Here is a 23797-nt window from a genome sequence, read left to right as displayed (position 1 = left end):
GTTGCTTCTGTGCAGAGATTGATTAAAGTTAGAAAAGATCTCTAAGAGCGCTTTAAAGATCCTTTAATGGTGGTAGAGGGGAAGCCTTAAGGGGAGTGGCTTAGGTCGCTTCATTTGTTCACCTTTGAGAAGATGAAACTGAGGTCACACCCCATTGTGGTCCTCAATATTCTCATGAGGGGAAGAGGTGGAGCAGGTTCTGATCTCTTCTGTCTCATATGTGACAGGATTTGACGAAATGGCTGGAGCTGAGTTAGCAGAGGTTTGTGTTGGATATCAGGGAAAGTTTTTTTTTTAATTTTTTTCACACCGAGCATGGTGAATTTATTTTTTCACTCAGGAGCATTGGAGTAGGCTCCTTGGTGCAGTGGTGATGACACCAAACCTGACAGAGCTCAGGAACTCTGATAGGTGCTGGGATTCCTGGAGCATTCTGTGCACTGTCAGGAGTCGGACTTGATGTTCCTGATGGGTCTCTTCTAACTCAGGATATTCCAATTCTTTGATTGTTGAATCCAGCTGTGTATCCATCACTGCCACCATAACCCCAAACCACATCACCCAGCACTCAATCCAGACGTTTCCAGGGATGGTAACCCCACCGTGGCAACCTATTCCCACCCCTGACCACCCAAACAGTGAAAACCCTTTTTCCTAATATCTAATCTGAATCTTCCATCTCAGTTTAAAGCTGTTTTTCTCGTCTTCTCACTGCAGTAGAAAAAAAATGACCCTACCTCACCACAACCTCCCATCAGGTAATTGTGGGGAGGGATAAGGTTCTTCCCTGATCCTCCTCTTCCAAACAAATGCAGGCTGTGGGTGCTGAGGGATCCTTCACATTTTGGGGATGGAGCTGACTCTCAGTGCAGCCTCTTTGAGGTTTCTGCACATCAGCAAGTGCTGTGCTCTCCCCCCTGCTGATAATTGATGGACGTGAGACAGATCTTGAAGGTTTTCCATATAAATCCAGAATAATTATAGTAGATATGGCGTAAGAGCTGGCCTGTCCTTGCTATCTGTAACCTGGATATATATCCATAACCTGGAGGATACTTCAGTTTCTGTTAGCAAAAAAAACCCCAAACCACTTAGAAACTGAATAATGGCAAAATTATTGGACTTTGAGGTAACATGCTCCTGTTTTTTCCCTGTGACTTCAGGCTGAGACCATCCCTTTTTTAATTTAAATGTGCTCACTTACCCCTTTCTGCTGATATTTTGGCTGCTGCCCAGTTTAGAGCCTTGTTCTCTTTTTGCTGTGGGTGTCCCATCATCTCTCACGGCAGGAAGAGGCCAGGTAGGGAATTATATTTAATTAACAGCACAACTCCAGGCAGTCTCTCTTGTTAAGGTGGCTGATATGGGCAGAACAGGAGATGCTGTTGAAATAATTTGATCAGATACCATCCAAGGAATTATTCACAAGTTCATTATCAATTTTTACAGCTATCCAAGCGAAAACTCGCGGCTTTCTCTTATTTTAGTGCCTGGTTATTTAAAATACAGAGCAGGGAGTGGGGAGGAGCCGTGGTGCAGGCAGGAAATGGTTAAAGAGTTCCTATCACCTGGGAAAGCAATCCTTTGATTTTTCAGAGGGCGCTAACATGCTGCAGCTCATGGAAACAAAGGGAAGGAGATCAAGTAGAAAAGTTGTTCTTGGATTTTATTCTCAGTGGCAAAACTTGTGAGGGATGCATATTGATGTCTGCGGGGAAAATACGGAGCTTTTGGATTAAAAGGGATTTTTTTCCCCCTTTCTTATCATCATTCAAAAAAGGATCCGTGAGGTAAGTCTTGATCCAACTGGTGACTTTAGAGAACTTCTTTTAAGAGTGAGGGGTAAAAAAAAAACAACCAAAAAACCTTTATCTTGCTGACCCATTTTTTAAAACAATGAATTCTTTGCTGAAATCGCTCCTCGGGCAGGGAGCAGAGGCAGGAGCGTGAGTCAACAACTGCACGGAGCCCACGACGCTCTCTCGCCTGTGTTGTCTGCGTTCACATCGTTTGCATTCATTCCCGAGCTGGAGTATGGAAATTCAGGAACCGGGAGGAACGTAATGAGTCAGGGGAATTCGCCCCTCGGAGTTGCAGTAAATATTTCAGCGCTGACACTCTTTCAAGCTGCAGTGCTGGCTGTGCTAATGCGATTTTGCAGTGGGGTGCTTCAAGCATCTTCTGGTGGTGGCTCTTAAGTCATTCCCAAGCTTTGTCTCTTCAATCCTCGCTGCTGTCCCAAAGGTTTTGTGTTTCCAGCTCCTGTAAGGACCCTGCTGATCCTTTCAAGGCTGATTCATTATGAAGGTGTAAGAGGGGTCTCGATTGCCATTAATTCTTTGCCTGTCTGCACCTGAGTTCTCACCTTAAAAAGTGCTGCTGGGTTTTGTGTGTGTGTGTGTGTGGAAACAGATGATTTTTCACCCCAGTGTGGCTGCCCCGAGGGTGATGGATGGTCATGACTGTCACTGAGAGCCGGTGCCACCCGAAGGGAAGTTTTTACACCCCGTGGAGAACCCTACAAACCCCATCCATTCACCTCGAGCATAAATTGCTCCCAAAATTCACTGAGCGTAAATTGCTCCCAAAATTCACTGAGCGTAAACTGCACCCTCACTCTTGGGCAGCTATTTGCCTCCAAGGTGCTGAGTTCTGGTGGATTTCTGGAGCTCGGTGAGTGTGTGTGGCGCTGCTGGTTTCACTTTTCCCTCCCTGGCTGCCCGTGAGCGGGTGCTGTGCGCTCTGTGGGTGCCTCCCCACGTGGATCAAAGCTTCAGGGCTGTGCTGGGACACAGCAGCACGGCTGGGACACAGCCACCTGGCCAGTTCTTCCTGCTCTTCCCCACGCTTTGCTCCTGCTTTCTCATTCTCCGGGAGGGAGAACACTCAAACCCAGAGCTGCTGGATGTCCCTCCTTTCATCTTGGGCACCAACAGAGTCTTCTTGGGTTGTTGTTTTTTTGTTCCTCGCGTTTTATTCCCCATCTCTGCCTTGCTGCTCCCCTCACCACACCGAGCTTTTATCACTCATCTCCCTGTGCTTGTTCCCAGCTCCTGAACTCTCTGTTCCCAGGTTCTGGCTGGGCAGGAGTCTTTCATCACCCTGCCCTGTTTTGCATTCATGCTCTGATCCATCACGTTTTGCTCCTTCTGGATTCCCTGTGGCACCTGCAGGAATAAATCACTGGAGCTGGGTGTCAGGAGCCTTGGAGCACTTGATTCCCTGTTGTTAGAAGGAATTGCTTTTACATTTACGCAAAAAATTGTAAATCCTTGTCCTTTTTTTTTCTTTATCTTGTCTTTTTTCAGCCAGATTTCTCTTATTTTGAAAAAGTTCTTTTTCTAAAATCTCGTCTGCTAAGTGCTCTTGCTTCTGTTGTCAGGATCTGACATTCATTTCAGCTATTCAGTGTGAAAACCCTTTCCAATTTCTTTACCAGTGCTATTGATTAAAATGCAGTTTACTTTTCTGGGGAAAATTTGATATTCAAAAATGTCTTTTTGCTGTGAGTCAGAATGTACTTTTCCATGGAATAAAAATTCTGGAAAGAACAAAAAAAAATGCTATTGGAAATGTTGAACAAATTATATTGTCGTTTCAACCTGGTTATATAAGAAAAAAAGAAATAACTTCAAAGTCCAAATGAAAAGCTCTGGTATTTTTCTCATATTTTGAGAAAATGAGTACATTTTTCTCCAGCTGTTCAATTTTATCTGTTCAGAATTTTCCATATGAAACTCTGAGAATGTTCTGTACTGGCCTTAACTCCAAGTTCCTGTTTAACCCAGCTGGCTGTTTCAGGTTACATATTAAAAATGAATTATGAAGCTTTTTTCTCCTTAGTTTTCAACCATTGATGTTTCTTCTAGAAACTAATAAAACTATTTCCATTTTTGTGTAGAAGTCTGTAGTTCTCCGGCTATAACTGCTGTATGGTACAATAATTTACAGTTTTGAAGAAAAACTGATGGAAAAGATCTTTGGAATGCAACAGGTTAAAATTTAATTTTGCAGATTAAAGATCAGACGATGTCTCTGGTAATTTACTGCTGGTTTGGATGCCCTCACATGATGCTCTCCCTGTCAACATTGCTGTGGTCACTTTGGGGATTTTCAATATTTTTCCTTAATTGAAAACTCTTTGCTGTGCTAAGTAGAGAAGACCTGAGCTCTGCTCAGCTGAGCTGCCTAAATTATAGAGGAAAGTCTGTGGCAAGATCTGGTTTTCACTCTACAATATAATCCCTGAGGGGAAAGGTGCCCTGGCGGTGGTGGGATTTGGGCTCTAGGTGTGCTGTTCTTAATTGCACTGGTTTTGGGTGGTGTGGCCACTGCCAGGAGGGACCAGCTTTGTGGGTGTCCTTTGAGGGTTTAGGTGCCTCCAGTCTCCAGGACAATGCTGGCACATTGTTTTGGGGGGAAGTTCAGAAAGAGAAATGCTTTTCCATAATATCCTCGAATTCTCCTCAGTCTGTGACTTCATTAATCCCATTATTCCTTGTCCTGAAGAGCAGCTCATAACCACGTCTCACCACTCATCCTTTCTCTGTTCCAACCTGTGCTTTCATCTCCCCACAGATGATTTTCTAGCCCTTGGACCTCTCCCTTGGACTCCAGTTGTCTTCCCAGCTCCAGAAGTGGTGACCCAAACCCGAACAAGCCTTCAGCAGAAGCTCCACCTGGAGGAGAGGACTCCCCAGTGGTGTCAGAAGATGAATTTCCTCCTGAGCTCCTCTTCCCCACTCTGAGTTGTCTCCCTCCCTTGTTCTCAGCTCTGCCTCTGCTATCCCTATGATTTGGTAACTATTTTATCTATTCCCTGCCTCTGCTTCCCTATAATCTCTAAAGAAAAACTTCCATATCTGTTTCACCTCAAAAAAAAAAACAACCTTCCATATCTATTTCACCTCCTATTTAACCCCTCAAAATTTGTGGGAGGGTGGCACAAACAAAGTAAGTGGAAAAATCAATACGTTTGCAAGCCAATTTAGAGCTCAGCAGAAAAAAAAAAAAGGAGCAAAATATTTTATGAAATCCTGGAAGGTGCAGGCAAATGGAAATTTTCAGTTTCAACTAGAGCTTTATTTTGGAATTCCTCAAGGGGAGGTTGGAATTCTGCCACACTGTAATAGTTTTGTATTGCAGGAAACCAGTCTCTTGCCTCAGTCTCTTGCCCTGTGCAGTTCACAGATTCTCACTACATTATACAAGTTTGACCTGTTAATTTTATAAAGTAAAAAGAAGCAAAAACCTTTACAGGCTGATTTCCTGTGCTCAGAAAGAAATGCCTGAGAACTGCCTGGAGCAGATTCACACCATCATTTAACTCCAGCTTTCAATATTGGGTTTCCACAAGACTCTTGTGCCTGTGGAAGCAGCATCCCCTCAATTTTTTGGGTGTCATGGAGGTGATTACGTTTAGAATAGAAGATTTCTGATGGAATTTTCTGTCAGTTTCTGCAAAATTAAATTAATTTCATGAGAACATCACTGGGAAAATTCTTGTTCTAAAAACCTTTTATTATTGTGAGTGAGTAGCACATGGGAATGTGGTAAATTCAGCTGAATTTCATTGCATAAAATCTTGGTATTAGTATAATTTCAGGGAGTTTAAACCTCATGTTAAAAGAAATCCAATAGTTTAGTTGCTGAAGGAGCCATAACTGATGGGAAAGGATTGTGCTGGATTTGGTAGAATAAAGTTTAGCTGCATTTTCTGGTGTTCTACTGAGTGGAGATGCTGCAGAGAAAGAGAATTTTATTTATGATAGCCAAAATCTGAGAAAAGACAGCAATAACATTTTTCTGAGCAACTTCCTTTAAGGAGCAAACTAATTTAAAAGGTTTTTCTTTCAACATCCTTGTTAGCCACAAAAAATGCATCTCTAACGGTGAATTTATTCTGCATGTTTGGACTCATCCTAGTTTGGAATCTAACCAAGAAAATGCTGCTGAATTTCCATCCTTCAATGTTGAATTTCAGGTGTGGCTGCCCTCATCAGCTGAAAAATATGTCCATCAGAGGCCTGAAGAAGAAACAACCAAAGACTTTTAAAGTCAGAATTATAACAGTGGATGCTGAGATGGAGTTCAGCTGTGAGGTGAGAGGGTCAGCAAATGCTGGGGAGTGCCCTTTGTGTTAGCAAGAAATTGGAAAAAATTCAGATTATCAGCTCGTGATGGTCTTAAAACTGATGTGTTATTTTTATAAATGATGAATTATTTAATCTCAGGTGTGTTCTCTTAACTCTGTTTAGAATTTAAAGCTGTTTGCATGAAATCCATTTGACTGACACAGCTGAATTAATACTAAACCTGCTTTCTTCATTCCAATTGTTTGCAAGGGTTCCTACTTCTCCATAAAATTATTATTATTTTTTTTTTGGAACTGACACAGCTCTTTAAGACACTTCCAGCTTGGTCAGAGCTGGTGCTAAGATGTTGATAAAATAATTTATAAACTGGTTCTTTTGTTGAGCTGGGACATTCTCTTCCAATTTTCCATTTATAAACTCCAGTTCTTTACCTGCAACGGGTGTTTGGGTCTCTGGGCAGAAGGGAAAAAAGGATTGATGAAAAAGCTGGCAGTTCTATTAATTATGGCTGATAAATTAATTAGGGAAATCATGGCTGGGGAAAAAGAAATGATCAATTGCTAAATAAATTTGGCTTCACTATTGAAGGGACAGAGCTGTCCCTGATTAATTAATTCCTAATCCAGCAAAAGCAGAACAAGACACACAGGTGTTTTGGGGAGTTAGAAAATTCAGTTGCAGTGGGACTGGCAGTTTTAGTGAGACCTGACTGCTCTGTGAGCCATTTCATGTAATTTATTAGGTCCTTCAGAAACAGGATCGATTAATCTTGCATGACTTACTGCTCTGCAGTACTTGCAGGCAGAATTGTGAAAATAAGGGATTTGGAAAATCTGATTTAGAGATCAGAGTCCTTGTTAACAAATAGTGTGTTCCTTCCTTTGCTACCTCTCCTTTCTCCCCAGACACTGCTCTTTTGCTGGGATAATTTCCAGCTTTCCACTCAAATACTGCCTAAAAGTTCCCCCCCCTTTTTTTTTTTTTTTTTTTTTTTGCCATTCAGTTTTTAATTTTAGCAATTAGCTCAAATCATCTTTCTGAACTGTGGTGGAACAGATGAGCAGCCTCTTTGGTGAAGGGAACAAGGCATCAGACTTGTGTGAATTTGGGACCTTGAATCAAAGTTTGCTCTCTGTGGCTGCTAAATTGAAATGAAAATATTGAAGAAGACTCATTTAAATCAGAGCAGGATAAAGGCTTGGCCTGGTGCCACTGAAATACCTGAGGGGTGTTGAAAGGTGGATCTGTTCTCATTGTTCAGCATTCCTACCCCATGTCCTGATTTGATTTCCCCTGGCTTTCTCTCAGTCTCTCCAATTTGTATAAACCATTGAGTGAAAATTTTGGACAAATTATTAATAAAGACTTGCCACATCCCAGGGAATCAATAATACAATCCTCATTCCCTCCAGTGCTGGGTGGTGAAATGACTCCAGCTGCTCTCTGGATGTGTCTGCAGAGGGAGAGGAGGTGGAACACAGCAGCAAGAATATTTCATTAAAAACCTAAAGATGAAATAAGATTTCATAGGAGAAAGGGCTCAAATGGAGCAAGTTCATTTAGGATACACGTGTTTTGTCTTGATTTTTCTCTCCCTCAGATGAAGTGGAAGGGGAAGGATTTGTTTGACCTGGTGTGCCGAGCCCTTGGTTTAAGGGAGACCTGGTTCTTTGGCTTGCAGTACACAATTAAAGGAATGTGCACCTGGTTAAAGATGGACAAAAAGGTACAGGAGACAAAATGGGTGGCAATGAATTATTTACTTCTATAAATATTGACTTTCTGGAGCGGGAGAGCTAAAGGGATGTGTTCCATGACAACTGAGAATTTGACATGGTGGCTTTTTTTAAAGGTGAAAATAGGATTATTTGCTCTGATTGCTTCTATCCCATTTGACCTGCAGCATCCCACACTAATCACCACTGATTGCTGTTAGATTAAAGCTCAGAATTCCCCTTCCCTCTCAAATATGGGGAGGCTTTAAGTGGATTATTGGCTGCTTTCTGATTTTCCTTGGGAATATTATCTTGAGACACTCATGTATCCTTTTTGCTGCTGATTTGATTTTATTTTATCTGTAAACAGGTTTTAGATCAAGAAATCCCTAAAGAAGATCCCATTAGCTTTCATTTTTTGGCTAAATTCTACCCAGAGAAGGTAGAAGAGGAACTCTTACAGGAAATTACCCAGCATTTATTCTTCCTTCAGGTCAGGAAAAGTTTTGAACCATGAATTCCTTCTGTATTTCCCCCAGTCCTTTTGCATTGTCTTTGATCTTGTTGGCAGCTCAGGATAATTTTGCTTGCTTCAGCTGTATCAAGAACTTTGTAGGCATTATTTTTATGAAATACAGACATTTCTCCTGCCTGCTGTGGGTTTGTGTCCAGGTAAGCTGAATGCTTCATCTTCTGCACGTTTTTGTGACAACACTCAGCAGTTTGGGGGATAATTCCAAATCTGGATATTCCAGGCTTGTTTTGCTCCTTAATATGTGTTAAAAAAATTAAAATTCCATGCAAAGCTGGAACTGCTGGAAGAACTGTGAGGCTTTTAGAGAAATTTTGTGCTGGAGAGCAAAACCTCTAGAAAACAAGGACTCCTTAAAACTTCATTTTGGATTGTAGGGATAAAAGATCATGGGATTTGATAGGCATTCTGAAATCCAGGTTTGTTCTCATGGCAAGGTTTGAGAGGAGCAGAGCAGCAAACACCATTTGAGCTCCATCAAAAAGCAGATGAAGGAGCAAATTCTTGGAGCTTTATCAAAAATAAAGATGGATCAAGCAGGAAAAAGCTGAGTTTGGGATGGTCACTTCCCATGTCTGGGACATCCAGCCTCTCTCCTGAGTTGCTCTGGAGTCCCTCTGGAAGTTTCAGCCCCTGGAGTGTTGCTTTATTCCAGCAGGATGAGTCTGTGCAGGTAACTGGGATAAATTCAGTCTGCAGCTGGAAATAAACCCAGTAAATTCCCTTGTTCCTTGAGGAGGATGTGCTAATGAAATATTGGAGAAATGCTGCAGCTCTGAGGGCTCATAAACCCACCAGAACCTCATCCAGAACCTTCAAGCACTTGGCAATTTATTTCTTCAGCTAATTTTGGAAAGGAGTGAGGACAGCAGAACTCTTTTAATCCTGATTTTTCCACTTTTTTTTCTTTCTTTTCTGCTTGAACCTGCCTTAACTAGCAGATATGCAATTAGCAAATTCTTCTCATTCCAAAGTAGGAAAACAAGGCTGAAACAAATTGGAACTTGCAAAGTTTCCTGACTTTAAGAACTTCAGCTCACACCTGGATGCTAATAGGAAAAACATGTTCAGACATCTGGATGCCTGAAGATTTCAGCTCTCCTGACTCTTCAGACCTTTGCAAATTAATGTGGCAGAAATGCCTGAATAAATGTCAATGACTAAAGCTAAATATTGTCTGCTTAAAGATGAGGTAATTTATTGCTTCTTCATGAAGTTCAGCAAAAAGTCCTTGTAAAAACTGATCAGAAACAAACAAACAAACAAAACAAACCAGACACTTATGGGGGATTTATCCACATTGTTCTAAATTCTGGAGCGTGATTTGCACTCTGGAGAATGAAAGCTGGAGCTTCCCAAATTGGAAGAAAAATCTTTTCATTCTTTCCATTTTAACAGCTTAGAAAGAATGTTCCCTGCACTGTAACTCAGCTTCACAGATTGTGCTCACCAGGGACTAAATTTAAGAGCAAAAACTTTCTTGGTGGCTCATTTCAGTTCCCAGCACCTCCAGAGGTGTGTTTGTGAACAGAACTTGTGCTAGCTCAAGTCATTTTTCTATTTGGAAATGTTTAAGACTGTGAGCTATGCAAAATTTTGTTGCCTTGTGCTTGTTCCTAAGCTGAATACACCTGAGAGGAGGATTTGGGAAGATTAATTTCCCCTTCCCTCTTTGGGTTTTCAAACAGAAATTGCACAACCGATTTAAAATCAAACACCACCTTACAAACTATAACACCTCTGCTCTTGGTAGCACCACAGGTTATTAAAATGAAAAGAATGTTGAAAGACTCTTTAGCATTGTCTGATTGTGCTTAGACCATTGGAAATGAATAAATGAAGTGCTTTGTTATTCAGCTTCTCTTTTGAGAATCTCCTTCATTCTCTCATTCTGGAAAGCTGCAGAACATTTATTATGGTTTTTATATGGCAGCTGCACAGCCCTGGGTCTGCTCTGCTTGGACCTGACCTCCAGAGCTCCCTCCCAACCTAAAATCTGAAGGCTGATGTGATGCAAAGCTGACTTTTCCAAAGGCAGGAAAAAGAAAAAAAGAAGGATTGTTAAAAGAAATGAAGCGCAGACAATAAAATTGATGTTTTATAGGATTTTCTTTTATAGGACTCCTTATGGAAGTGTGTGGAGAGAGCTGACTGGCATTTTTGGTCTCATTAAATGCAATGCTAACTAAAGGCTTCCTGTGTTCCTGAATGCCAATTTCTTGTTGCTGTTATTAACTGCTAAAAGTGATATTTGGTGCCAAGTTCTAGTCTGGGCATGTCTGCTTTCATTTCAAGCCTGACTTAAGTCCTGACTTTGAGCTTTTTGAACTTCCCCCTTTTTCCTGTTGGTTTAGGTTAAGAAGCAGATCCTGGATGAGGAAATCTATTGCTCACCTGAAGCTACAGTTTTACTTGCTTCTTATGCTGTTCAGGCCAAGGTTTGTGCATAGAAAATCTCCTTTTTAATTGACTTGTTTCTGGTTTAACCAACACATCTACATGATGGTGTGTAAAACACAGCAGGGGTAAAATTTGCTGGTAAAGTTGGTCATCCTGGGAGGTACAAGCACAGCTAGAAAAAAAAAAAACCAACATTAAATGCCACTACAAGGATTTTTTCCTATGCTTCTGCAATTTAAGGGATGTATTTGGTCCTAACATTTTAGTGTAATCTTTCTGGAAGGATCTTCCATGGACTGCTCAGACTGAGGGGATGTGTGCAGTGGAACCAAAATAAAATCTGCATTAAGCTTTCACTTCAAACTATTCAAGGAACAACTCCCTCAGCATTCTGCCTCTAACTGAAATAACTTTTCTTTTTTGGGACAGTATGGTGACTACGACCCAAATTTCCATGAGCCAGGTTTTTTAGCCCATGATGAGCTGTTGCCCAAAAGGGTGAGTCTTAATTTTGTACAAAACCAAATATTTGAATCTCCTTTTTTGAACCTCCTTTTTTGCAGTGCAAAAATCTTTGAGTCTCCTCTTTTGCAGTGCAAAATATTTGAATCTCCTTTTTGCAGTGGAAAATGTTTGAATCTCCTTTTTGCAATGCAAAATATTTGAACCTCCTTTTTGCAGTGGAAAATATTTGAATCTCCTTTTTGCAGTGCAAAACTTTTCAGTCTCCTTTTTGCAGCGCAGCTATTGCTGGGGATTAATTTACAAACATTTAAACCATTAATTAATGTTAAACTAATTAAAAAACTCTGCAAAATGCCCAGGCTGTGAGCTGCACCTCTGCATTCACTTTGCTTGGGAGAGGCAGAACTTGAATTTGGATTTTCCCGGGGATCCAACCTCCCTCCTTGTCCTGCAGGTGCTCAGGCAGTACCAGCTGACAGCAGAGATGTGGGAAGAGAAGATCACTGCCTGGTATGCTGAGCACAGGGGCATTGCCAGGTGGGAAACCTTTGCATTTCTTGGAAAATTTCTTTATTTATGGGATTTGTTGTTCTCAGTGTAATTCAGCCTGTCTGGAAATCCAATTAAGCAATAAATAAGAACTGTTGGCACCCAGAGGCAGCTTTTTCTAATATTTGGGTTCTGTTTCTTTCTGTTCTGGAGGCTTCTTAGCATTGTTTTTATTGACTGTTCCTCAAGATTTACTGATTTACTTTGAAGGGAGAAGAAAAGTGGGTAGAGAGATTCTCACTCTTCTTTGGCCTTGGACAAAAGCTCTGTCCAATACTCATTTCTCAATGAACTCTATTTCCTGAAAGAAATATATTCATGGAAAACAATGGAAGGATGGTTTTCCAAGACATGGAGTGGCAAAACTAACACAAGGATAAGACTTTTAATGAATTTTAATGAAGATTACACTATCCATGAGTCATCTTTTGAAATGGATGCATCTGTTATTCTTTATTATTCTTTATTTTATTCTTTATTCTGTCCAGATGATGTTTTTATTATCTTTTTTTTTTCCTATTACTGAGAGCAAGATGGCAAAACTAAGTTTGTACAAAGGGTCAGATTGCCTGTTCTTTTCTAAGTGGGAAATGGAGAGTCAGCCAGGAGAGAAAGGCTGGAAAGGCATTTCATAATCATGGCTTTATTCTCCAGGGATGAAGCTGAGATGAACTATCTGAAAATTGCCCAAGACTTGGAAATGTATGGTGTCAATTATTTCCCAATTGCTGTAAGTGCCTTATTTTAGCAGTTTTGACTTGCTGCAGATAATGGTGCTGTCCTTTTCAAGTCCTCCAGGGAGTTTGGAACTGGGACTCCTGACTTCTGGTTTTTTCTAACTTGGTTTTCTTGCCTGCTAAATAAGCAGGTGAATAAAACAGTTAAGATTAATATTTTACAACCTGACAAAAGTTTTGAGTAACTCCAGGTGTGGAATAGGAAGGAGAAATAGTTTGAGCTGCTATAAGCAGCCTAGAGGACTGAGTTTATTATTACCAGTGACAGCACTCATAATATTTTATATAAATACCAATTGCCTAAATTCAAGCAAATGTCAATATATTAAAAGAGGTGCTTCTTGTCTGTGGTTGTTTAATGTCACCAAAAATGCCATTTACTCATCTCTCTTGTTTTTTAGCAAAATAAAAACCACACAGATCTCCTGCTTGGAGTTGATGCCAAAGGTATTCATATCTACAGCATTAATAACAGGTTCTCCCCCAATAAATCCTTTGAGTGGAGCTCTATCAGAAACATTTCCTGTAGTGAGAAAGAGGTATGATGGCTTTGATGTATTATTCTTTTTCCATGGGCAGGGGTGTGGACTGGGATTCTTGGAACAGGCTGAAAGCTTCCTCTGTTGAAATAATTTTGGGGGAGAAGGGGAAAATCCTGGGGAGCTTTGTTACAAAACTAAAAATAACAGCCCTGCCTTGCAGATGAGCTCTAAACCTCAGTTCCCTGAGGCTGCTCTGAGATCTGACTCTGTTCTGGCTCCTTCCCTGCTGCTTGGCCTTTGCAAAACAAATGTGTTGATCTCTGAAAAAGACAGATATTATGAATGCCACCGTGCCTGCCTTCCTCAGTTATCCCAGCAGGAATCCCATGATCCATAAAAACCTAAATGCTGTTTGCACACACAGAAGTCCTTGCAGCTGGGCCTTGGAGCCCAGTGGCAAGAGGAGACATGCAGGGAGGTATTAATGGTTTTCTGCCTCACTTCTGCCAGTTTGCTGGGACATGATTGCACTCCCCAGCACTGCAGTTTCACTGTGAAGCCCAGCTTTTGCTTCTAGAAAGGGAAGGAGTGGGGAAAATTTATTCTCAGTCCAAATCATTGGCTGTGTGGAAGGGTATAATCAGAAAAAACAAACCCAGGGAAACTACAGTGCTACTGGAATACCTGGAATTTGTCAGCCAAAGGACAGCACAGCCTGTTCTGTTTTCTGTGGGGCTTTTGGAAAACAGCCCACAGAAACTGAGATGTAAAATTGAGATGAGATTTTAGATTCATATCCATTAAATCACAAGGGGACTGCAGGTTTGCTGCCTCCAAAACGGTTTTGGTCTCTGATATCATCAAACTGCCCCTGAGATGTGTGAATAAACTGCTTTAACTCCCTTTTGGGGGGAAATTTTGTGTTTAAGGTTCACTTTATTCAGTGATACATCACAGCCTTGCTCCTCAAAAGGCTGCCAGTCATTACCTAGAGGGTGAGAGGAGCTCCAGGACATGATCCTGGTGACTCAGATGCCCTGGAATTATACAGGAATTACCTTGCAAATGAGTTAGAGGAATTAAATGTCGGGGAACTTGTGAGGAACAGAATACAGGGCCCTAAAAAAAATAAAAAAAAAGGGACATATTTTGTTCTGCAGCCAGACAGAGCACAAGGAATGGAGGGAAGCACTGAGCTGGCAGCAGGAAAACCCTGCCTGGCCTCTGGGAACAGCTTGGGACTGAGAAAGTGAGGAAGTCTCCAGGACTTTGACCTGCTGCTCTGAAGAACAAGCCCTTAGGCCCTTGACACATTTGTTTATCCCTTCAATTGTTGCTGCTCTGAGAGGTGTTTGGCATTTCCCTGGCTTTAAGGCCATGCCTGCTTCTAGGGATGGCTGCTGTTCTCCTGATAGCCAGGGCTTGTTCCAGAGCTCTGGGCACAGTGCACAGGTGGCTTCAGGAAAATCCCCATCCACACTGGCACTGAGCTGGGCCTGGGGGTTTAGCCTCCAACACAGCTTGATTCTATGGACAGAATCAGTTTTACATCACTCTGCCCCTATTTGTGGCATAAATCACTGCCTTCCCAGAGAGAAGTGGAGATGAGCTCAAGTCTGCATTGGTTTTAATACATTGGTTTTAATAGTTCCAACTTGCTTTCCTCCTCACTGTGCTTCCTTTCTTTTTTTTTTTTCCATTTTGTAGTTAACTATTAAACCCCTTGACAAAAAAGCAGAAGTTTTCAAGTTCTTCTCCTCTCAGCTCAAAGTGAACAAACTGGTGAGTGAACTGTTTTGCTGCTTTAAAGCTGAGCCTGGTGATACTGACTGAGAAATATTGTTTGGAAACAAAATTGTGATCTTGGGATCTCAGCCTGTGTAATTCAGGAAAATGGGATCAGAGGGAGATGAAGGACAGGAGGAATCTCCATCCTGTTACAAATTTACCTGAGCTGTTGTGTGCCTGGCTGTGAGCCTGCCCTGGCTGCTGATTTTTCTTGGAGCTGCCAGCACTTGTGCTGAAGTCAGAATTGTCCTGTGAGGCCAGAGTGGGCCTTTTGTCCCTCTGGCAGGGGCACAAATCCATCAAACCCCCATTTGCTTTGCCTTTCCCATCCAGATTTTCCAGTTGTGCATTGGAAACCATGACCTATTTATGAGGAGGAGAAAAGTGGACTCCATAGAGATCCAGCAAATGAAAGCACAAGCCAGGGAAGAAAAAGCTAGAAAAAAGGTAGAATTTTCCTGCTTCTCTGTTGTTGAAGACAGTGATTATCACTGCAGCTCTGGATTCCATCAGCGTGTGTGTGGGAGGTGAGGAAGTGCAGCAGGATTGAACGTGGGAACAGCTCTGGCATCTGAGGAGGTCAGAGGTGTTTGTGTGGAGAGGGGTGATCCCAAAGATTTGGGGCACAAACCAGATCAATCCAAGGGCTCTCCCAGCAGCCTGAAATAACCAGGAGTGCCTGCCTGAGGAGTTTAGTGCTGCAAAGTTCAGGCAGCTTCAGCATCTCTGGTGAGCTGGAGAGCAGCCCCTTCTCCATTTGATGCATTTCACTCAGGCCCAGGTGAGGTTCTGCTGCAATCCCACTCTCACTGGGATTTCTCACATTTTCTGAAAAATCCCTTCACCAGGATTTTCTCCTGGGAAGCTGAGAAGCTTCAGAGAAAAAGGGAAACAATAATTATCTCATTTGCTTCTCCTGTGTTTTGCTGCTTTGGAATATGTTTGGAGATTGTTTATCCAACAAGTGGTTGTTTCATTAGTTTCATGTCAATTATTTTAACTTAATGACCAATCACAATCAAGCTGTGTCAGGACTCTGGAAGGAGTCAGTATCCTTTTTCTATTCTTTATAGTTTAGTTTAGTATTCTTTAATATAATATAGTATAATAAAATAATAAATTAATAATAATCATAAATTATAATATAGTATAAATAATACAATTAATAATAAATAATGATATAAAACGAATAAATATAATAATAAATAATATAATTAATAATAATAAAAATAATAGATAATAAATTGTTTACCAACAGGTGGTTGTTTCATTGGTTTCATGTGAATTGTTTTAACTTAATCACCAATCACTGTCAAGCTGTGTTGGGACTCTGGAAAGAGTCACAAATTTTTCATTAATATCTTTTAGCCTTCTGTCTGTATCCTTTCTCTATTCTTTAGTATATTTTAGCTTAGTATTCTTTAATATAATATAGTATAAAATAATAATAATAATAATAATAATAATAATAATAATAATAATAATAATAATAATAATAATAATAATAATAATAACAATTTTACCAACAGGTGGTTGTTTCATTGGTTTCATGTGAATTGTTTTAACTTAATCACCAATCACTGTCAAGCTGTGTCTGGACTCTGGAAGGAATCACAAGTTTTTCATTAGTATCTTATTAACCTTCTATAAAGATCCTTTCTGTATTCTTTAGTATAGTTTAGTTTAGTATTCTTTAATATAATATATTATCATAAAACAATAAATTAGCCTTCTGAGAACATGGAGTCAGATTCATCATTCCTCCTTTCCTTGGGGGTCCCTGAAAACACAACATCCCACCAACTATTGCTCATCCTGCTTCCAGATGGAGAACCAGAGGCTGGCCAGGGAGAAGCAGCTCAGAGAAGAAGCTGAGAGAGCCAAAGAAGAGCTGGAGAGGCGCCTTTTCCAGCTGGAAGATGAAGCCAGGCAGGCCAATGAGGCCCTGGTGAATATTCTTGTGCTTGATGGGCTTTCTTGGTTTGGAAGCAGGATTTTTTTTGACACAGGAATTGGAGCTCAGACAAGGCTGGGGAGTTTCTGATCACTGGTGGAAAGGGCATGCAGGAATCCCTGGGAAAACCCTGATCTGCCATAATCTGTGAGCCATTCCCTCCCTGTGTTTGGCTCACAGTGCTCTCTTCAGCCTAAGAGGAGGGGAAAAGAAACAATTTTGGAGCTCAAACTGGGAGAGAGAGGCAGTTGAAGGGGCTGGCTTCAGCTTTGTCCTGCTCTAAGATTTTTCTCCTTGCTTTGTAGAGGTGAAACACAGGAAATTCTGGAGCAGAGGAGAGGAGCATTAGACCCTTAAATTATCTGGTTGTTATTTAAGAAATAATATTTTATCACTTGGTAAATTATGTCTTCTGCCTGCAGGGGTGATTTTGGAGGTTCTAGACAAGGAACTAAGGAAAATTCTTTCTCCTCAGCTCCGATCCCAGGAAGCAGCAGAGCTGCTGGCTGAGAAAGCCCAGATTGCAGAGGAAGAGGCCAAGCTGCTGGCCCAGAATGCTGCAGAGGCCGAGCAGGAACGCCAGAGGCTGGAGATCACAGCTCTGAAAAGCAAGGAGGAGAAGCGGCTGATGGAGCAGAAGATGCGGGAGGCGGAGCTGATCGCCGTGAAGCTGGTGAAGGAGTCAGACCGGAGGTGGGGTTTGCTTCCCCGGCTCTCTGTGATCCCAGCTGGGCTGCAGGGAGGGCTGCTTTCCCCAGAGCCCAGCCCTGGAAGGGGGAATTATTGCTGAAGTGCCACTTCAGAGAGACTAAGCCTCCTTGTGCCTTGTTTGTTCCACCTGGATGCTGTTGTTGTATTGCAGGTCAAGTTTACAGAGGATCAGATGCAAAGCTTGTTTGGCAAGAAAGAGAATGTTTAGCAAGAAAGATCCAGAGTGCTGAAATGTCTTCTGTTTAGTGTTATCAAATGAGGACTGGCTACCTATCTAAATTTACTCTTTGTACCCTGTGAGATATGAGGCTGTTTTCATTCATTAGTACCAAGTGAATGGTCTCTTGTTTCCCTTTCAGATCTTTAAGAAGTGTAAAGCCAGGTAAACTCATGTGGAATATAAACAACTCTGAGTGTTTGCATGTTCCCTGAGCATGCAGAGCAGGCCAGTGTTGACAGAGGATTTTTAACCCTGTTATTAAGAAATCCTGCTCCTTGTTTCAGGAAACTTGCCAAAATAAAGAGCAACCTCTCCCCACCTCAGGGAGGATCTGATGGCCTGGAGAGAGTCTGTATCAGCAGGTTGTAACTGAGCCCATGGAAATTAGGAGTAGGAAAATTCAGCCACTCTGTGCAGCAGTGTCTCTGTGCTGCTGTGCCCAGTCAGGAGCATCCTCCCACGAGTGCCTTGGTGTAAAGATAACACAGTAATGGACTTCTCTGGAAGGTAGTGAGCCCTGAAATCCCTGTGTTGGTTGGAAACCATCAGCCATTGCCCTCAGGATGTTTCTCTTGCAGAGCCAAGGAAGCAGAGCACCTGAAGCAAGACCTGCACGAAGCCCGCGAGGCCGAACGCAAAGCCAAGCAGAAGCTCTTAGACATAACCAGGCTTAATTATCCTGTAAGTTCTGCTCCACAGGGCACCACTTCATCCTCAGAGATAGTCAGGTGTTGATGGCATTTTTCTAGCCCCCATCAAGCTGAATAGTGGCATGGCTGCCTCCAGCTGGGGGACAAACTGGTGTGGAAAAAGCAGAGTGTGGAAGCTGGGTTTGTTCAGGGTGGTAAGAAAGGCAAGGCAAGAGTTAAAACCAGAACTGGTGATGCACTTAGCCTCTGCTGCCTTGCCTTCATGTCTAACTCATGGTGCCATTGCAGCCAGGCAGTTTTTGTGGACGTGGTTGTGCTGAGCCAGCTGTGTCATCCTGGCACGTCCATCTGTCTTTAGGCAAAGCAGGTGAAGTTGTCCCCAGCAAGAAGGCACTGCTGAAGGTCTGTGCCCCAACTCCCTGTTCTGCCCCAGCCCTGCTGAGGCTGGGTTTTCATTCTCTGCTGTAATAGGAGCACTGCAGCCAGGATAAATCTCTGCTCTTGGATTTGTGGGTTGTGGACTCCAGCTGGGTGCAAGGGAAGGGCTGCAGGAGCATCTGTGTGTCTCAGAAAATAGCTCAACATGGCACTCTTGCAGAACAGAGGAGAGAAATCCCAAGTCCACCAGATCTGACTGACAGTGCTTGTGTTGCCTCTTCCAGCACATGGCCAAGTACCCCCAGTACTCCCCAGGTGACAGCAGAGATGCCAACTTTGACAAAGGATCCATCAAGCTGGATTTGAAGGACATTGACCTCAAGAGACTCTCCTTTGAGATAGAGAGAGAGAGGTATCAGCATGCCTGTGGTGCAAATGGATGAGAAAGGCAATGAAATCTTTGGGAATCAGTTAATTTTTAACTAATTTGGGATGTGCATGTGGCTGGCAGCCTTTTACTGAGCTGATGTGGGTAATGTCTGTGTCACACTGGCTTTTCACACAGGGGAAGGGGTTTTGGTGGCATCAAGCTATGATAAATCCAGAACCTTCTGTCTTGGGGAGGGACAAAGCACCTTGCTGAACTAACAGCATGTGAGAGGACAGAAGTTTCCCTCTAGTGCTAAAGTGTGGAATTGCTGGGGGCTGATCCATCAGCCATCCCTAAAGCTGGAAGGAAATGCTTGGTGCAAAGTTAGGAAGCAAAAAGAAAAGAAATGAACTTGTCACCGGGTCAGGGGAGCCAGGCTGGCATTGCCAGAGTTCATTTTACTTATAAAACATAAAAGAAAACAAAAACCAGCACTCCTCCTTCCACAAACACCTGTTCTTGAGTTAAATTGTGCCACCCTAAACCTTTTGCCTCCAATGTGTGGACTCAGGCTGGACTACTTAGAAAACAGCAGGAAATTTGAAGATCGGCTGAAAGAACTGAAATCTGAAATTCGTGCTCTGAAGCTGGAGGAAAAACAGGCTGGGCTTTACAGTCACTGGAATGAAGTCCTGGGCTCCTTGGATCGCTCCTTAGGAAGTGTAAGAACCCCAAATCCCTGCCCCTTTCTCCAGCATGAACCCCAAAATGGAACAGTGTGGGTGTGCCAGAGGGAGCTGCTCTATTCCAGTCCAAGCCTTCACTACCCTTGATGATAAAATATTAGAAGCATGAGCATTTTTAGAGGAAAATTCATGTCAAAATCTTAAGGCCTTTTTTCCTGCACTGAATACCAGGACCATCAGCAAAAAATAATCATCTCATTTTATGATTATGAAATCACAGTCAGGGTTTAAGGTCTTGGAGCAAATGAAATTGTTGTGACTAACACATTTAAATGTGGTTTCTTACAGTTTGCTTCACATTCTCATTAATGTGCTTTGTGGTTGCTGAAAGTCATAAAAGCCTTGGTGTGTTTCTTTTTTTTTTTGAGGGCAATGAGGAACTAGACCCAAATTTTTGTCATAAGTTGCTTGTTATTTAAATAAACTCTTTGGCTTCTTCCTGCAGCAGGGCAGGAATAGGGCTGGCTTTGTCTGCAGGTTTTTCCTCATGTAGCAAAAATGGCTCTGAGTCAATGGTTTTTTAGAGACAGAAGGGAGGCTTGAAAAATGATGAGGAAAGATGGTCTTTATTTTCTGACTACTCATCTGATGTTCTTTTTGGCTTGATGAGTGTTGATATAGAGAGGGCATTAAATTTCCATGTGCTCTGTTCTTTTAAAGGCCCCATCATGGATGGAAACCTTCGAAACTGGAGATGCAGTGGATGTAAATCTGCAAAGACCTTTCCCTGCTTACTTGTTAAACACTGCAAGCAGCTGGCCCTGCACCAACAAAATTCAGCACATGGTGCCAGTGGAAAAGTCATCTTCCCAAGCCAATTCCCTGGCTGCCAACAGTGTGGGCACAGGAACCAGAAAACAGATTATCAAGGTAATCAGATTCATAAATAAATTCCGAAATGTTGCCTAAAAGTTGAGAGTTCAGAGAGGGTGGCTGCCTGTAGGGACCTGGTTTGTCCTGCTCTGTCCCAGCCTCAGAGCTGACAAGGATTTTGCAGTATTTTGGAGCCCCTGGTGCTGGCACATCATTTGGGAATGTTTATAACTCGAGGCTGCCTGTTTTTTCTCACTTCTGATCTAAGCTGGAGTGCAAAGCTGTAAGCCTTGGTAAATGAAGCAGAGATGTCTGTACACAGTAGGAGGATCTGTGTTAAATTTTATTTGTACCAGCCAGACTTGGAAATGAGAAATGTGCTCCCAGGTATAGAGAGCTTAAAACATACTGTGCCTGTCTCCTGCTTTTAAAAAGCAGGGAGGAAGAGACCAATAAATCCCCAGGCTCCCAACAGCTCAGTTCTCTTCCATGTGCTCCCTGTCAAAGAGGCCTGAAGAGCAATGAGCTGGGTGGCAGGAGAAAACAACCTGCTTTGAAATGTCACTGGGCTGGAGAATGAGGAAGAGCTGGAAGGAAATGTGGTCTGGAGCAGTGGGGAGGAAATCAGCTGTCTGTGGGCAATGCTAATTGGGCAAGGTGCTGGGAATGGAGAAAGCCTTGATGGATTTGTTGTGGTTCAGCTGAACAAAACTGGAGGGGTTTAGGATCAATTAAAAGCTCCTGAATATAACATTCAATACCTCCTTCAGGGTTGGTGTGTTTAGAGCTAAAGGACACAGCTGAGTGCAGCAGCAGCTGAGGGAGCAGCTCCTTCTGAGGCAACAAAAACAGCTTTTAAGACTAAACTCAGGGGTGAGGCAAATTTGTTTAAAGAAGGAAGAAAAAGCTATTGCAGAGCATCTTGCAAAAGGCTCCAGAGTTGGAGGAGAGGAAGACCTAGAGCAAAGGGAGCTACTTTCAGCCAGCACTAATTCTCCCTCTTTGATTTGCCTGCAGGTTCAGCAGCATGACTCAGATGTGATCTACATTTGAAGCCCCTCATTTCCTTGCCAGCCTGGTGGGACTGGTGTCCTTTTTACCTCTGTGGGGACACTTGGGCAGCTCTGGCTGCTGCCAGGTGTGAGAGACAAGGCACTGTGGATCCAGAGCTGCCATCCAGCTCCCAGGCAGGGGCCAGCAGCTGGGAATGCCACAAGTGCCCCCAGTGTGGCTGGGAGCAGTGCAAAGCCAGAGGAAATGTTGTTTATTGCCTGTGCACTTTGGAAGGAACACTTCACACTTGGCTAAAACTCTTCCTCCCCCAGGTGTTTCACACACTTAGAGCTCTGCTGCTGGAGGAAGGATGTGAGGCAGCAAGTGCCCAGGAGGTGTTTGGGATGAGAAAACAGAACACAAGCTTGGTGTTTATCTCCACAACAGACTAATTATGGTTTTGGTCCAGTCCCTGGGACATGACTCCCACAGAGCTACTTGATGTTTTAGTGTTTGCCTGCCAAGTATTTTCCTTCTCCTCCCCAAACATTTCTTGGTTCACTTAATTGATTTGCATTTCTCTGTGAGAAATCTCAGCTTTTAATTCCAGATGCAGAAGTGGACATCTTCAAGTACCTCCCATTCCTGGGGGAATCCTTTGTTTGGAATGCAAAGCTTCTGTTCTTCCAGTCCCTGACCAGATCAAGCATTTTCTGCTTGAGCAAACTTTGCATACATTAACTGCCTTCCCACTTCTGTGCAGCACAGCTCCCAAATTAGACAAAGACAAAAGATGCTGTTGGTGTCTGCTAAAGTGGGACTTGTTTCTGGTGGGGAGAAGTGCATGCAGCAAAGTGCCTGCCTCATTAGTAAAACCCACTTGCATTTTCTGGTTTTGTGTGTGTTTAAGTGTCTGCTTCTCCATAAATCTTCACTCTGGGGACTTCTGGGGAAGCAGACAACATTCAGCTGTAGCTAAAGCAGGAGCCCAGCTGAACTTGTGACATGTGACATAAAAATGAAAAGTAATGTCGTTAAATGTCTTGTTCTAAAAGCTGAGATTAAAGAAAAAAACCAGGTTCAACAATGAGCTTCAATTTCCACTTGCTTCGAAGGGAGCATTGTGTCAATATTCCTCCAGCATTAACAAGGCAGCTTTGGAGAACAAACACCCAAATCTGCTCTGTACACATCTGCAGCAGGCTGAGCACACAGGGGGATGGCCACTGCCTGTGGAGGGGACAGGAGAGCTCTGCGGGGCTGCCCTGCCTTGCCTGGGTGGCTTGGGCTGTGTCCATTCTCTGCCAGCCCAATCTGGCACGAGATGTTTGCAGAATATTGGCTGGTGCACACAATTCCTGAGCTGTCTGCAGAAACCTGGTGTGTGAAGCTGTCAGAAATGCCAGAATGATGAGGCAGATGCTGTCATGGTCCCAAGGCTGGGGAGGGGGCATGGGCCAGGATTTGGGACAGTGAACCATCTCCTGTATCAGCCAGGAAATGCTGCAGCATTTTTGAATGTGGCATTCTCGGATTTGAGGTTGAGGTGAAATACTGGGATTCCCCTGGTTCTTCTTTTCCTGTTCCCTCTTTCTTCTGGCATGTGCCTTCCCACAGCCAAGGCAGCCTGTGCCCTCATTCTCCACACGTGCTGCTTCTTCCTTCTGCTCTTGGGCCTCAGCTGCCCTGTGGAGCAGGGCCCAGAGGAAGAGACCTGCTCCATGTGCACCTTTGATTTATTTCTTTGGACTTAGTCCTGTAAATCCCAGTGAAGAAAAGGGCAAGGTCACACTCCTGCCAGCTCAAATACAAACCCTGCCTTTACATGCTGTTCTCAGCCTGCTGTGCCCTTGCTGGGCCTTGCTCCTGTGCAGCACCACCTTCCTGCAGGCTGGGATGGGTGTTTGGGCTCTGAGGTGGGCCAGGAGGAGCTGGGGTCTCCTGTGAGCCTTTTAGATGGAGAAAGAGGACCTGGAATCTCCTGTGAACCTTTTGGATGGAGAAAGAGGAGCTGGGATCTCCTGTGAGCCTTTCAGATGGAGAAAGAGGAGCTGGGAACTGTTGTGAGCCTTTCAGATGGAGAAAGAGGAGCTGGGAACTGCTGTGAGCCTTTCAGATGGGTCAGGAGGAGCTGGAATCTCCTGTGAACCCTTCAGATGTGTCAGGAGGAGCTGGAATCAGCTTGAGAAATGCCCAGCC

At 43.0% G+C, this 23797-nt stretch overlaps 1 protein-coding gene across 1 annotated transcript; it reads left to right on the top strand.

Annotated features, from left to right (window-relative positions):
* The first annotated feature begins 1703 nt into the window (after nucleotides 1-1703).
* LOC118694168 (merlin-like) lies at nucleotides 1704-22701 on the top strand. The gene is made up of 19 exons (XM_036395146.1): nucleotides 1704-1790; nucleotides 4579-4799; nucleotides 5984-6101; nucleotides 7696-7821; nucleotides 8181-8303; nucleotides 10697-10780; nucleotides 11172-11240; nucleotides 11662-11744; nucleotides 12411-12486; nucleotides 12895-13032; nucleotides 14683-14757; nucleotides 15097-15210; nucleotides 16589-16711; nucleotides 17193-17410; nucleotides 18227-18329; nucleotides 18961-19088; nucleotides 19618-19768; nucleotides 20453-20662; nucleotides 21623-22701. The coding sequence occupies exons 2-19, from the start codon at nucleotides 4792-4794 to the stop codon at nucleotides 21656-21658; spliced, it is 1983 nt and encodes a 660-aa protein (XP_036251039.1). The 5' UTR covers nucleotides 1704-1790; nucleotides 4579-4791; the 3' UTR covers nucleotides 21659-22701.
* The last annotated feature ends 1096 nt before the right edge of the window (nucleotides 22702-23797 follow it).

Source organism: Molothrus ater, chromosome 21, assembly GCF_012460135.2.
Source record: "Molothrus ater isolate BHLD 08-10-18 breed brown headed cowbird chromosome 21, BPBGC_Mater_1.1, whole genome shotgun sequence".
Classification (NCBI taxonomy): domain Eukaryota; kingdom Metazoa; phylum Chordata; class Aves; order Passeriformes; family Icteridae; genus Molothrus; species Molothrus ater.
This window is presented reverse-complemented; position numbering and strand designations above follow the sequence as displayed.